At 45.0% G+C, this 15,068-nt stretch overlaps 1 protein-coding gene across 2 annotated transcripts in view; it reads right to left on the bottom strand.

Moving 5' to 3' along the window:
* The window catches only part of Zasp66 (PDZ_signaling and DUF4749 domain-containing protein Zasp66), a 63,114-nt gene that overhangs the window by 37,800 nt on the left and 10,246 nt on the right, over positions 1-15,068 (bottom strand). The window contains exon 1 of one of the 2 annotated variants that reach the window (XM_037434371.2): positions 5,881-6,198. The exons of the other annotated variant lie outside the window; for it this stretch is intronic. Coding sequence (XP_037290268.1) covers positions 5,881-6,000 — 120 coding nt within the window. The 5' untranslated portion in view covers positions 6,001-6,198. Of the gene's footprint in view, positions 1-5,880; positions 6,199-15,068 lie in introns of those variants that run through there. 2 annotated transcript variants of the gene reach the window in all.

Genomic DNA, 15,068 nt, shown 5'->3' with positions numbered 1-15,068 from the left:
ATACTTGCAGCCTAGTGCCAATATGGTTATCAAGCTTTTATTATTGCATTGGCCATTAATCACAAAATGTTCAATACCAAAACATGCATTTAAAGTTACGAACACACCTTGTTTGCGTGCACAAGACTTTCGGAGGGTGACGCTGCAGGGAGCAACATTGCGCGTTCTGCATGTGATTCACAATGTCGTTCGTAATCATCGTTCATAAGTAGAGCATTGATACACTTTTGTCAGACTTAAACGAAAAGCTGGCCCGCCATTGATATTCTTCCTTCCTGTACTGAAGCTTTTCGACACGGCGTTCACACATTAGGTTGTTTAAGTATTGCGATTTATCAATACGGCACTCAGTACATTAGGTGTCTCTTTGTGAAGATGGTCATCGCGTTTAATCCAGGAGGCTCTCACTGCTTGGTGTCATAGAGCCGTTGCGGCGCAATGAGCTGACAGGCTTTTGACAAAACGTTGACTCTGTCGACGGGATGGCCATAACCCACTTGGCTCCCTTCAAGAGAGCAGATCTGTGCGACGTGGTGTACTCGTATTGTTTCGCTGCTGGCTATCTTCTTCTTTACTCACAGTCTCACCTCTTATTACTGTGTTCACTATCAGTTACTTCAAGCTCTCCTTTCCGCACAATGGCGGGCTTTGTGCTAAGCGCTGGCTCCCTTGACATTAGCATTTGCCATGCCTGCTCCCTCGACCACATTGCTTCCGAGGCGTGTCGCCCTTCCGTCTCGTAACGAACACGGTACGCGGCACGACAGCGGGTGGAATCGCGGCCGAAACCACGTCCCCTCGAGCAGCTAGTCCCGGGATCAATGGGTTGCCGTTGTCCTCTCTATAGCTGAGACACCCGGGAGGGTATTTTGGTTGCTTTGGAGACTACTTCTGGCTTCTTCTGTTGCGTTTATCTGCTGAGGCTTCTTCGTTCAAGGATGCTCGTGTGCTTATGTAGTCGTAGTCGGGCTTATTCTAGCCGCCACGGCATGACATCTTGACGTGTGGGGAAATAAAAAAAAATGGCTTGTGCACGGCTTACACGTATCCAACTCCTCCGGCAACATGCTCACTTTTGTCATAACGCAAACTGAGTAGCGGTAAATGAGGTTCTTTTTAGCAGATGCGTTCCACGGAATTCGTCATTAATAAAGCTAATTTCCTATAGTGACATGCAGAGCAAGTTCCACGCTTAAAGCACGTTCGATTCAATGGCGTAATCGCTTAGGCCGGCTCAATCTTCTTGCTTGGCTGGTTCCAGCGGCTGATTAATTTAGTGGCGCGCAGTCACAATGCTTCGTGTGGTGCGAACATCGTATGGGATATGTGGCCTTCTATAGCTCACGAACTATGTAGAGATGAAGTTATAGCTTGAGACCATGGTGCCGCAACACGATGGGTACGGAGTAATTAAAGAAAAAAAAAAAACGCCCGTGTACTCTGCAAGCTGTGCGTGTTAGAGAAAAGGCCAGGTGGTCAGTATTACCTGTGAGCCTTCCACTACGAGGGCCCTAGGAATGACGAAGGCGGTGCTCTTTAGCTCCGACTCGACAGATAAACTCGAACTGGTCCACCGCACTGGTAAAAAAACTGAGGCCGCAGTACTCCTGGACTAAAGGGACCGCTCACAGCAGATTAAGGAGAGAAGCTTCCCAAGCGCTGTCCTATACAAAAAATAGTAAATGTACAATCGAATGTGTAGCAATGTGAATCACTTTGTTAGCAATACGCCGGATGATGAAGCGCTGCTGCTCGAGCCAGCTTAACTGGCCACGATTGAGCTGACTCGTTGCAGCGATGAGATCAATACGTGCAATAAAAAATGCATACAAACGTCTGACGTTATTCTTTAAAACAAGACATTTATATGCCGATGAGTTATCACACAAGACCTGACTAACTTAGCTCAGAACCCTTGAACGCGTCAGTTTTGAAACAAGGCTTAGTAAATCTGTTTGTATATAGGGGAGCATGAAAAAGACGGTATCCCGCCTTTGTCCTCGGTTCTTGAATTTGCATTCCTTTTTTTTTTGTCCCCATTGCGCGGCGTACGACAAATCTGACTATATATATGCCACTTTCTTATGCTTTTCTGCTATTTATTGTTATCTGATTTACACATTTGTAATGTTTGTGTACATTAGTAGAGTCGGCAGGAACCCCGCCGCGGTGGTCCAGTGGCTAAGGTACTCGGCTGCTGACCCACAGGTCACGGGTTCGAATCCCGGCTGCGGCGGCTGCATTTCCGATGGAGGCGGAAATGTTGTAGGCCGGTGTGCTCAGATTTGGGTGCACGTTAAAGAACCCCAGGTGGTCGAAAGTTCCGGAGCCCTCCACTACGGCGTCTCTCATAATCAAATGGTGGTTTTGGGACGCTAAACCCCACATATCAATCAATCAATCAGAGTCTGCAGAAACTTTCGGGTATGAGTGAGATGCATATTGCTAGGAGGAACCTAAGAGGAGAAGGTTCAATCTCACTGCTAGTATCTGAAGAGATTCGAACGAATAGTGGTTATCGCGGAAAGTAATCATTTCGTATGTCATTTATAAAGTTACCACCACCAAGTTACTGGTAGACAGAGGGCCACACTCATGAATGATTACAGAAAAAAAAAGCGTTTATGCGTGACAGCAATGACAGTGCCGTTGAAGCATCCCACCGTTTTTCCAGAAAAATATATGTAAAGCGGCGCACTTGACGTGGACTTTTACTTAATGAAGGTGTCGAAACAAGTATTATACACTCGTTACTATGACTGATCGTTCCAGGTGCCTCGCGAAACGGACTTCTTGTATTTCCGGTGTCCACTGAGCGTCCGCATGCGCTTCTTGCTTATCAGTTATATTTGGCGGGTGTTGCCGATATGTGTTGCATGATTCAAGAAGTATGCATCTCCACCCTTTGCCCAATATCATATGTTATAATTATACTTAAAGATAAGCGTGAACAGCTGGCTGTAGGTTGTATACGGAGCCTTCCACTTTTATGTTACTATGCGAACACTGATAAGAGAAGAGATAAGGCCATGCAACGTCTGTTTACGCAGGTCAGAACCACTGATAAAGGAAAAAAAAGCCGCTTGGATATGGTATGTTAAGCTCACAGAATATGTATAGCTGTAACTAATTATAGTGCAACGTCTGCACACAGTGTCAAGATTTCGTGTAACTGAACAGTTCAACATTACAGTTGCCACTTTTGAACCGAATAGTGGAATGCAACTTCTTGTAGCTTCATGATTCTGTGGCCATTTAGGTTGCGTGAAATGTTTTGTCCCCTTTACGGCCGTGGTAGCACAGTGGTCGCGCGTTTGGTGGGAGCGTGCGCCTATATAACTCACGTTATATAACCCCGGGTGGTTTTAGTTAATCCTGTGCCACCCTCTCCCATCTCTGTGGCGTGTCTCACAAGGGCATTTTGGTTTCGGTGCGTAAAAAATACGCCATAATTTGTTTTCCGTAAGCTATACTACATTTTCGGGTAAGGAGATGAGCACATTTGTTGAACATAGCTTTCGAAGAGGATGCATACTTGGGAAACCAGTGCGAATACGGAGGATGCATTCATGTAGAAAATTATCAATTGTGGAAAGTAAATGTCAAGTTTTTTTCCCACTACATGCGTGTATTCTCAGTATAAGAGAATGCAGTGCGATCTCCTATACGCAGGCGGAGGCATTTTTTAAGTGAAGACGTATTTACTAAGCATGGCGTATCAGTAACATCAATACTGATAGTCGTTACACAGCCACAATAAAATAAGCACAAGTATGACGTATGGTAATAGTACGGCATGGTATGCGTATGGCAATAGGCAAATAATCTTTCCTTTCGATAAATAACCACCACGTTTGACGCTACACATTCCAACACCAGGGATATTATCTGTGTTTTCCAGCTTCCAGTATAGTAGGATGTATATCTAGTATTCTTTTTTTGTTGCAGGAATCTGTTAATAACTGCCTACAATGAACGTTTGATGCGGGGAAACTGTTAAGTGAGCTTTTTTGCATGAACACAGTAAATGCACAACAGAAAAGCACGAAAACGAGCCAGCCGCCTCGGAATCCCCAGCACATTCAACTTGATGTTTTTAAGCCACATGCCATTTCATATGCGACTTGAATGATGCTTTACCACATATTTTGTGAATATTGTTTTCGGGAGCCACATCAACTAATATAAATCACCGGCTGAAAATATGATAGCAAATGTTAAAATGGGGAGTACGCAGAGCACATTTTTGAAATTATAGAGGCAAGGAAAATCAAGCGACTCTCGTACAAGTATTTCGGCAAATCTCATGCATATATGCAACAGCGGTAACCGAAGCGACAGCACCTCTCAATTTAACTTTTTGGTTTCTTTTAGTACCTTTAGGCATGTCAGACTAACGCTTTGTTATCTTGAGAGCTTCTGGTCGCTGCAGTGCCCGCTGAGTTATGTGTTTGCGTCGGGGCATCGTTTGGTTTCTTCACTCTGATTGCTTGTCCTGCACATTTTGGCTCTCAGAGCCGTCAAAAGTCGCCTCTTGTCTTTCCTTTGGGTCCGTTTTTTTCTTCATTAGTTAGTAAGCTAATTGAAAGTTAATCTATCAAAATAATATGCCAACTTCTGTAACAGCGTTTATCCAAATTTGTACGAGAAGTAATAGCCAGCGGCTTCTCCTCAGTGCCACATTTGGACATTTTATTTGCGTTTCACAGATTGAGCGAACCGTAAGGCACACTTTGACGCATATAACTCAACACGTTCGCACTCATTCGTCCCACAGTTGGCCTTTGACGTCGATATGAAGAAATAATTACCTTGCTTTGCTATCTTTTTTCTCAAATTGCTTCATCTTTGCGACCCCTGTGGTACTGAAGATTACACAGCATGTCCTTGTTTTCGAGAATGGAATAGAACTCTTGTCTTGAAGTACCAGAATCGCCAATCGTTACATTGCTGCATAGTTATGCCCTCGCTAGATAGCGGTGTTAAGGAGTTTGCAGTCATTACCATAGTGTCCTTGGAATTCGTACCAGCTGTCAGAAAAGAAAAAGCATAAATATGCATTCTCACCACCATCGTTGCAAATAACATGTTCTTTTGTCTGTGCGATGAGTTTGCGCTCGTATAAAACAACTTCGACAGAATTTAGGTCAAGAAGAACAGGGGACTTCGTAAGAATAAAAGACAGCATACAGTCGCGTCTCGAAACATTATGCTGGCTATGAAGCAGAAAAAAAAAAAACTCAGACGTATCAGTTTATGCAAAGGCGGATGAACTAAATGTTGTTGCGAGGAATTTTTTTTGTAATTAATACTGACCATGATTTAATTTATAGTGTTTGCTTGGAGGTAAAGTGAACAAAAAAGTAAGAACAGATTTTGGAATTTTACCTGACGAAACCACGATTCAGGTACTGGAAGACTAAATTAAATTTAACCACTTGGGGTTCTTTAGCGGGCATCCAAATTTAAGCATGCGGAAGCTTTCTTGCACTGATTCCCCTTGAGGGAATCGAACCCGCACCTTCGTGCTTAGCAGCGCAGTGCCATAGCCGATATATATGAAACCACTGCGGGTGTATAGAGTCACCGCATCCACTACCATTTACGACTCTTACTAACATGCAGCGGTCAATAGAAAGGCTTCCTGTTCCTGACAAGCGCTGTTAGTTTTCCTTCTCCGGACTCTCTGTCAACGACTTCATCGTGACCTTCACGTACACTCGTCTCGAGAGAACCGGAGAACTATATTTTCCTCCCTTTTATTATCATCTTGCTCGAGAAGTCGTCTCGGCATTGGGACGCTCCGAAGGTGACACGGCGGCCGTGTAGTTACGAAACAAGACTTATGGCGCGCAGGAAGAGTCGCGCGACTCGACTCACCCTCTGGATGGTGAGAGGGGCGTTGAGGTCGAAGCCACCCTGAAGTCGGAATCCCCACGGCGTGGCGCTAAAGTCTCGCCGTAGGCTGACGGTCAGGACGCCTCCCTTCTGGTAACTCATGGTTTCAGCTGCTTATCGAGGGGGGGACTTCGGCTTTTTTACCACACTTGTCGCGACGGTTTCGCTTTCACACGGGCCGATGATGACACGGGGTCTGGTTGTTTGGCTGAGGTCGTTCGGTCGTCTCGTCACCACCTCTTCGCTACTTCGCGTCTCGCGGCGTCGGAGTCGAACTCGGGAGCCAGCTACGTAGGGCCAGCGAAAACCCCCTTCTGGTACGCCGGGGCCGCGCTCTAGCGAGGAGTTCTCGCCCTCGCCACCGAGACCCTTTCCTTAGCTGCCACTGTCCACGCACCCTCAGCTTCAGTTCCTCCCCCCCCCCCCGAACCCCGCCCCCCTTCGGCAACGGAGAGCGCGCCCTCCGTGGAACGCTTTCGGTGTGTATTTTGCCCTCTCCTCTCGACGACTTCACCTTCTTGCTCTCTGCCCGCCATGTTGCTGCGCTAGGGGCGCGTGCCCTGCTCCCGCTAAAGGTCGGAACACACACTCACTTCTGAGTGTCGCTGCTCTAGATGTCGGCCTCTCTCTCCACCACCTGAATGAGTGCGCGGAAAGCGAGCATTCTCGCGTCACCCAAAGTACCAGATGTCAGAACCACCGGTCGGCGGTCACGCAGGATGCCCTTACAACCACCTTCAAACTAGTGACCGCACCTGTCCTGTTTAATTGAAATCTGCCCCGTCCTGTAAATTCAGCCTTTACTGAGTGAAGCGTGTGTTCTTTCTGCGAATGTCACCATGGCATAGAAATAGACATAATTACGGTGCCGATGAAACAAGAAACATTGGAGGAAATAGGACAACACGCTGTATATTTTCGCTTCCTGTTTTTGTTTTCTTTCTTTCGGTGCTGTACATATATCATAATATTTCATAGCAAGTACCATAGTTCTGCTCTCAGGTAACTCACTACGATAAACTTTTTACATATATGTGTAAATAGTTCTTTTATACTATTGTACGTGCAGTTAGCTGTGCGTAAGAGCGTTAGTAATTGCATATTGAATAAATGAATTGCAATAAATTGACGAATTCTCTGTTTTTTCTATGATTTAGGTGATAGATAAGTACATGCCAACCTATCGACACTGTTTATAGCTGAGCGATCACCTTTATCGCCTGATCTTTATCATTGTGTGCAGAAAGAAAACCAGGGACACCTGCAGCACTGCAATGCTGTCAGGCCAAAATAGATGGTGATGACGAGGAGGCCACACCGAAAAGCCGCCGAAAAGCAGAAATCGTCTCAATCACCGATTTAACATCCATCTAAAGCAGTAGTTCTCATGTGGGGATCCAACGAAGATATTTTTGGGGGTCCGCAAAAGCCATCCTTGAACAGAAAAAAACGCATTTTTTTAAAGGCATCTTGTGCCCAATAATAACGACCCTATCTGAATTTTTTGCATGTTTCGCCGCATAACAAGTTCGCATTGCGGCGGAGCTGACTTATCTTTTTTCTTCTTCATGAGATGGTTGCTAAAGGCACCCTAAAGTCAACTATTAAGTAGGAGTTGATTGTTGAAATGACAATCCAGAAACCTCGTAGTGTTACTTTTGTGCCAAGAAAGGGCCTATTTTGAAATAAAATCACGTTTTAGTGCTCCGCATTGGGTTAGAACACTTCAAATTACCCGCCTCAAGAAGCGGACCGACCGGACCGACTCACGTCACTGTTGCCATGCAAAACGTCGCCCGGCATTACTGCGCTAGTAGCAGCAGACTGAAAGCAGCGGTAGCCACAGCAGCAACAACGGCCATCGATAAATTTCCTACCATTGGCTTCGAGATTGCAGACGTTTTTTTATTCGACTGCGCCCCGCTAGATGGCACCACACATACAGTGTCACTACGCGGAATTTCAATTTAACTACGCAAAAATTGAATTGTTGAACCACTCGCGCCCTTCCCCGTAGTAACGCCCAGTGGTTATTTTTTATGAATCAAACAGAAACGAACAGGCAGTATTTTATTGCGTCTCTTGATGCACGGAATGTTCTTTATTTAGTGCAGCTAGATCAATTACTAGTGATTAATTTAAGGCGATCCGTCTGAAGTATTCAGGATCATTTTGAAAATGTCCTACTGTGGCGCTTGTGTTCTTGTGCATTTATCTTAATTTATCGGTAAGAAGGGCACTGTTGTTGATAATATAGTCGTTTTAGATGTTGTCATACATTGAGGTTTCACTCTGACGTAAATTGTCTTTTGATTTTAGTGTCCTTTTAAGCTTTTGTTGCGGTTTTCTACTGAATATGCTTTTTCCAAGCTAGCATATTCAAAAAGTAAGCATAGATAGAAACAGGCGAAATTAAGCTGCAGGCCGCAATACTTACTGACAAGCTTCTGAGATCTAATTTGTGCGTGACAATTTAGTTTGATCATTATTTGCCACGAAAAAACAAAGGGCACCTATTTCACGCTGCATGTTGATTTACTTATGTGCACTATGATTCCACTGCTTGTTAGAAGTTAGCACATTTCGTTTTTGCAATCCAGCGGATAGGACACCAATATTTGCTCGACGATTTCCACAATGTAAAAAACAAAAAAACAAAGGCATTTGTGCCTTTGCAGTTTTGATATTTGGTTGTATGCGAGATTGCTTGATAGCGCTTTTCCACAAAAATGAACATTTTGTTGTGATCTCTTATATGAACCTTCTCAATTTATTTCGTAGAAAGTATAAGGCGTGCCAGGCTAGACCAGCTGTATTATTTCTTTCATCTTCACTATCTTTTCAGCCTTCAACGACGCGGAGTATCGCTTCACTGTCGATGTTGGTCGCGAGTAATCACGAAGACTTACGCTGAAAATTACCACCAGTGTTGCGTGTGATGTCTGCTGACAGCGAAGAGAACACCGAGCATTAATCCTGCTCTTGTCAAAGGTGTGGAAAGGGAAAGGCTCTTGGCAGCTAAGGCTATTCAGTAGGTCATGCCCAACGAGGTTCATAGCGTATAGTTGCGAGGAAGCGGTGATTAATAACTTAACGGTGAGGTGAGACATTCAGGTGGCATGAGCACCCGTTATAGCAATGGCTCAGGGAACACGAGTGCCTCCCGTTTCATGTTTGGAAGAATAAATATTCGCAACCTGAGGCTTCTTTATGATATAGTCCATTTCCCATTCCCTCGCAAAACCACCTCTGCTGTTGCTCTAATTTCAGGCTCCTCATAAAAAAAGAAAGAATAGAAATGTGAAAAGTACAGAAAAAGATTGATTGATTGATGTGGGGTTTAACGTCCCAAAACCACCGTATGATCATGAGAGACGCCGTAGTGAAAGGTTCAGGAAATTTCGACCACCTGGTTTTTTTTAACGTGCACCCAAATTTGAGCATATGGGCCTACAGCAAGTACAGAAAAAAATGACAAAGGTAGTTCAGAATTTACGCTCATGTAATATTTCTTTGTTTATTTATTTATTACTTTCCAGGTTTATTTTTAAAATGTATATATAGGATGAGCATATACAATGCTCAAGCTCTCTCTAGAGTCCTTGTCAATACTTTGAATCCATAACTGGGGTTATGGACAGTTGAGGGTTTTTCTTTACAGCACTAGGCATAAACTACCCTCGTGTGTCATGATATCAATCAAACTCCTTCGAGTGATATCAACTTCCTTTGAATGATACAAGAATCCATAGTTTATTTTGTTTAGAATGGGTACCTTCAGATTGTTTTAAATTATATATCGAGCCCGAACAGACGTACACTCGAAATTTTGGTGTTGAACGCTGTTACGTTGCAAGCATCGCATAAATTAGAGGGCCGTATATACTGACACCATCGGCAGCGTTAGAACTGCAAGGCAGGCTGCTCCCCACGTTCGCGCGTTCACTGGCCACCGCGCTGAAACGGACAACAGGGATTCGATGTAGTTTTCAAAATATTTGATGATAAAAAAGAGGGAAAAAAGCCTGTGCAGCGGGCACTCGCGCCACTGTACGCGTAAGCTCGTATTTGTGTGCCAACACGTGCTTCGTCGCTGAATGAAGTCCGGTGAAGGGCCACACAGGATTGGCCAGTAATGCCAGCGCTTCGTGTTCGACAATGCGCGTCTCTCTAGAGTGCGTATGTATGCGTCCGACGGAACTGTCAGCAAGGATACTGATCAGATTTTGCTTCTCCATTCCGAGTTAGCGCCGCACGCGCTTACATGCGCCCGTCGGCACGCGCGACAGATTTGCCCCGTGTCGCAACGTGACAGCTGGCAGCACGAGAGAAGCCGTCGCGTCATTTGTTTTTGTTTATTATCATCACTCCTCATTCCCCGCTGCGGTTTGTCTCGGTGGTGCCAGAAAAGAATCCGGGTTACGAAAGTCCCTAGGCTCGGGCGTGGATTATATATACTTTCCCAGTGCCCCACAACTGGAGCACCGGATCTGACCCCATATCAGAAGACACTGTCCTCCGGCAGCTATCATCATCATCATCATCATCATCATCATCATCATCATCATCATCATCATCATCATCATCAGCAGCAGCAGCAGCAGTGGCATTGCTCCCTTTCTCTTTCACTGTTTCTTCGCAGTGAGGGAATACAGTATCGTCGGGCAGCAATATAATTCTACCAGGCAAGGCTGATCTGTGCCTCTGAGAGTGAAGTACTACGGAAGCTACGTACAAAGACAACGCTAAATATCCTCGCCTATGTCTTTTTTAATGCGTAAGAAGCATTCGGTGAGTACTTAAGCGAAATGACCTTGATTCATGACAGAATATAATTGAATGACTGTTTTATGAGGGGGCAATCTATGACATTGGTTCGTCTGAACATTGCAAATATAGATAATGAGAAACAATGGGTAGTTATTCCAAGGTGGAACATTAAAAAAAACTGCCCATCTAAATACATAAGGCTCCGCGACAAATACATAGTGAAAGAAAAGGAAATATATGGAAGAAAAATAGCGTATATGAATTTGATAATTGAACAATCATTACATTTCCTGGAAAGTTAAATGTTTTGAAATGGAAATGCTAAACAATTTCGGGGTAGGCACTTAAAACTAATAAAAGTATTTTTGAAACCGCACAAGAAAGAAAAGGGCTTTACAAGAAAGAGGTATTTCATGAATAACGACTAGAAACCGCTACTTGATAAGTGTGACAGGAACCCTGAACCTTATGACCATGTAAGTTATCGAACCCTTGACCATTGAAGTATGCAAAGACTCACACACCGAATCTTCTACCTTCGTTATATAGATGGTCTTAAACCCCTTAATCTCCAAGGTGTGGCGGGTATGAAACCATCTACCTCGTAATAGTGCCAAATTGGTATGTGTCGAATAATTCACGATGATTATGAGCACTGAGAAGGAGTTATGCGGGCCGGATTACGATCGATTGGGGATTGAAGCGGATGAAAAGACACTAAAGGAAGGTTGGTTGATAAGATCCGATAGTGGTTGCAAAAAATTTGATAAGACTGATAACGTTCGGATGCGTCTGATGGATGACATTATATTAAGCTCAAATTCAATTTTTTCTGATCAGGTTCGGGTGCATTTAGATTGCTCGATCACATTTAAAAAGGGGGATCTAAACATTATCGGTTTGGGTGCCCACTCAAGAATGCATGCAATAGGAACAGAAGCTGGGTGACGTACACGGTTACACAAACTAAGTGCGAGTCTACATGACCCCCAGTTTAGCGCTGTGGCAACAGCAAGCACTAAAGGTACTGCTCTTGACTTCAACATGATGATGCCTTCTTTATTCTCTGCCACCATCTTTTATGTGGTTGTGTCTTTAAGACAATTAGCAGTTGTGTCACCAGTGAGGTTGATTATTATTGTTAATATTTCAAAAAAGTTGTAACTCAGTTGCATTCCTTACAGAGTAGCAGTCGTTGCACTTTTTAACAGTAGACTCTCGCAACAGATATCGCTGCAACCATCGTGCACGACTTTATCCACTCGCGCCGCTGCGTGAAGCTAAGCTTACGGCCTGTGGTCGTCGTTCAGCGCGTTATATCCGCGCTCAGGCTCACGCAGCCCCACAGCAACCGGGCCTGCCTCCAAAACACGGTGGCCCAGCGGATTCTTGGTGTTTTGCTTCAGCGGCACTGAGACGGCCGCTTCATCCCTCTCCATCCTAAGGCCTCCTATACCTTTCCCTCCCCATTTTACCCTCTTTCAAGAACATCCGGCCGGTGAGGGGGCGATGCCTGGCAGCAGTGCCTGACGCCCAGAATAGCCACCGGCCGTACGCGGATCTCCGTGGCCGAGACGCTGGTGCCGCTGGGTGCGAGATAGCAAACAATCTCCCGTCGTGGTACACCGCGTCGAAGCCAACGCGGCGGGGGGTTGTCCGTTACACCGGCGCGGAAGAGGTTAGGCGCCAGCACGCCGTGGTCTGAAGATCCTTCCTTTGAGAGGCGGATCAGTATAGAAGACCAAGGAGCGGCATAACATGCGGGTCAAGGGCGAATCTTCCCACGCAGTTGACAGAAAGCAGTTGCAAAGGCCACTGTGACTGTGTTAATAGTCGTGCTGCTGAACTTGGCATTATTACTTGCACGTAATGACTTTAAGAAGAGCTGGAGAGGCTGTTCTCCGCCTCTTCCCCCTTCATTTCTTCTTCTTTTCTTTTCACCCAATAACGCTGTATGTTTTTACAGAAAATCACTTAAAATACAGCAGTGCTCCAAATAATTGGCGGCTAACCTGCACCAGCGCGCTTGTGAAGGAAACGATCTCCCGAACGTTAACGATGGAAACACGTCAGAAGTCTGTAGGCGTCTGTAGCACGTTGTGGACCGCGAAAACACTGGAATACTCGTTGAGTAATAACACCCGACACAGAAATAAATGTTAAAAATAATAAAGAACGAGAAACGATAACCCACACTAGGCGGCGCTCGGGATGACACAGAATGGTCTCGTTTAGAGTTGCATGATCCATTACATGAGTTTCGTTACGTGACCACTTGAACTTCGTTCACACCACGGTAAACTGTGCCTAGTACTTATCCGTAGCCTGACCTGTCTGGTTCGCGTCGCAAGCACTCTCACTATTCGTGGTGTTCAGGGCGGAGGAAGTCGTGCTTTGGAGGCTTCGGTCAGGAGTGGCCCTTACACCGGCTCTTATATCATCAACTGGTCACATTTACCAGCTGGTGATACGTGTTCATAATGTACCACTTCAGTGGTTCAATACCACTATATATGGGCATGTCCATACCACCTTATATGGACATGCCCAGGGTCACAGTCGGAACGCTCCCGCCATCATGCAAGCCAGCCTTCGCTACAGCGACGCAACCAGTTACAACTGCTGAATACATCACAACACATTCCACAAGACGCTACTTCACTTTATACACAAGACCGGCCTAACGGCGCGCATTTGTTACACTTACCCGCACAAAATATTATGCCCTAATTGCAAGTCCTTGTACCAATAAGAAAATTGCCCTGCCACGGTGGTCTAGTGGCTAAGGTACTCGACTGCTGACCCGCAGGTTGCGGGTTCGAATCCCGGCTGCGGCGGCTGCATTTCCGATGGAGGCGGAAATGGTGTAGGCCCGTGTACTCAGATTAGGGTGCACGTTAAAGAACCCCAGGTGGTCGAAATTTCCGGAGCCCTCCACTACACCGTCTCTCATAATCATAGTGTCTCTCTAATCATGGTGGTTTTGGGACGTTAAACCCCACAAACCAATCAATCAATAAGAAAATTCAGTACACCAGCAAGTTCCGATAAAAAAATAATTATCCATTTAGCCGCGTCGACTTCATCATCAGAGGGCTCGATCATTATCTACAGTAACATGATGTTACTGTAGCGACCTCTCGATGCATGCTTTCGTGCACCAATTTGCCTGCCCCGCCCCCAACAAGTTGCAGATTTCGGCGGGGGCACAGATCTCAAAGAATCGGGTGCCGGCAAGTGTATACTGAAAGAAAGTGTTCGGGCCCTCACGCGTATTTATATGCACCATTTTCCATCGTGTCTTCTCGATTGTGTGTTGTGTGCTTGTCGATCATGACCCTTTCAGATACGTAAATCTGTTGAGGTCGCTCGAAGTTTCACGTGCCACGTTTCGTTGTTGCCTGTCGCTTTTGTATTTTATCGTTTCGTGCATGGTAATTGTTGTTGCCTGTAGCAACATACGTGTTACGTGGATAAGTACGGGGGTGCAGGTCCAACTGCCATCACGCGTGACGGGGAAGCATTGCGCAATGCAAAGGGTTGAAAAATAAATAAAAATAATAAAAAAATACTCAGCCAGGCACACCCACGTCAAGCTTTGCTTGCTCTCAGTTTTACGAGAAGGATAGGGCTTCTGTTTTTGTCTTTTGTTTTCACTTTTTTTAATTTTGTACGTCGTATACAGGGGACGCGCATTCTGAAGTAGTAGAGTTCTCAAAATCATGTCTACCCGTGCTAGCAGTTTGTTCAATAATTTGTGTGCGGCGATTTGTCTGAATAAATCAGCACAACGTAATATGACAGCATGTGCTCAAACATAACGTGATATCTCGGCGAACCTTAATTTATTTTCAGCAAATAGCGGAATTCTTGAAGCCTAGCACATATTGCCATAACACATGTTAGTGGCCACCTGTAAACATGAGCGAATCGACCCAGGAAAATTTTCGCTGCCGTCCTATAAACCTCGAAATAACTGCCATCTTTGCGTGAGCATCATTGTGGAATGTATACTCACTTGACGGGATAAAATTTCAACAAAGCGCTTACGTAATTGTTATGCGAAAGCAGAAGGATATGAGCACTGGTGGGCTTGCCCATCTGTTCACGAATATTATCTAGATGATTGCGAGAATGGTGCTATGGTATATCTAGGGTTTATCACTAGCAATATTTATGGAGCACCATCGTTCAGGTGTAGCATATAGCGTGTTTAAAACCGTTCAAGACACATAACCTGCCAACTTTGATATAGGAGGGTTTTCGACCCCTCTAATAATAAACCCACGTAAGCTTGTTTGCTCCGTGCGTGCAGTACAACTATTAAAAGGAAAACAAGCGGGAGAGTATTGTAATGTGCTATATAGGACGAGAATTCAGCGAGAGGGAAAAATAAGCGC

Source organism: Rhipicephalus microplus, chromosome X (assembly GCF_043290135.1).
Source record: "Rhipicephalus microplus isolate Deutch F79 chromosome X, USDA_Rmic, whole genome shotgun sequence".
NCBI classification, from domain to species: Eukaryota; Metazoa; Arthropoda; class Arachnida; order Ixodida; family Ixodidae; genus Rhipicephalus; species Rhipicephalus microplus.
Note: the sequence above shows the minus strand (reverse complement) of the source record. Positions and strands in the feature narration are given on the sequence as shown.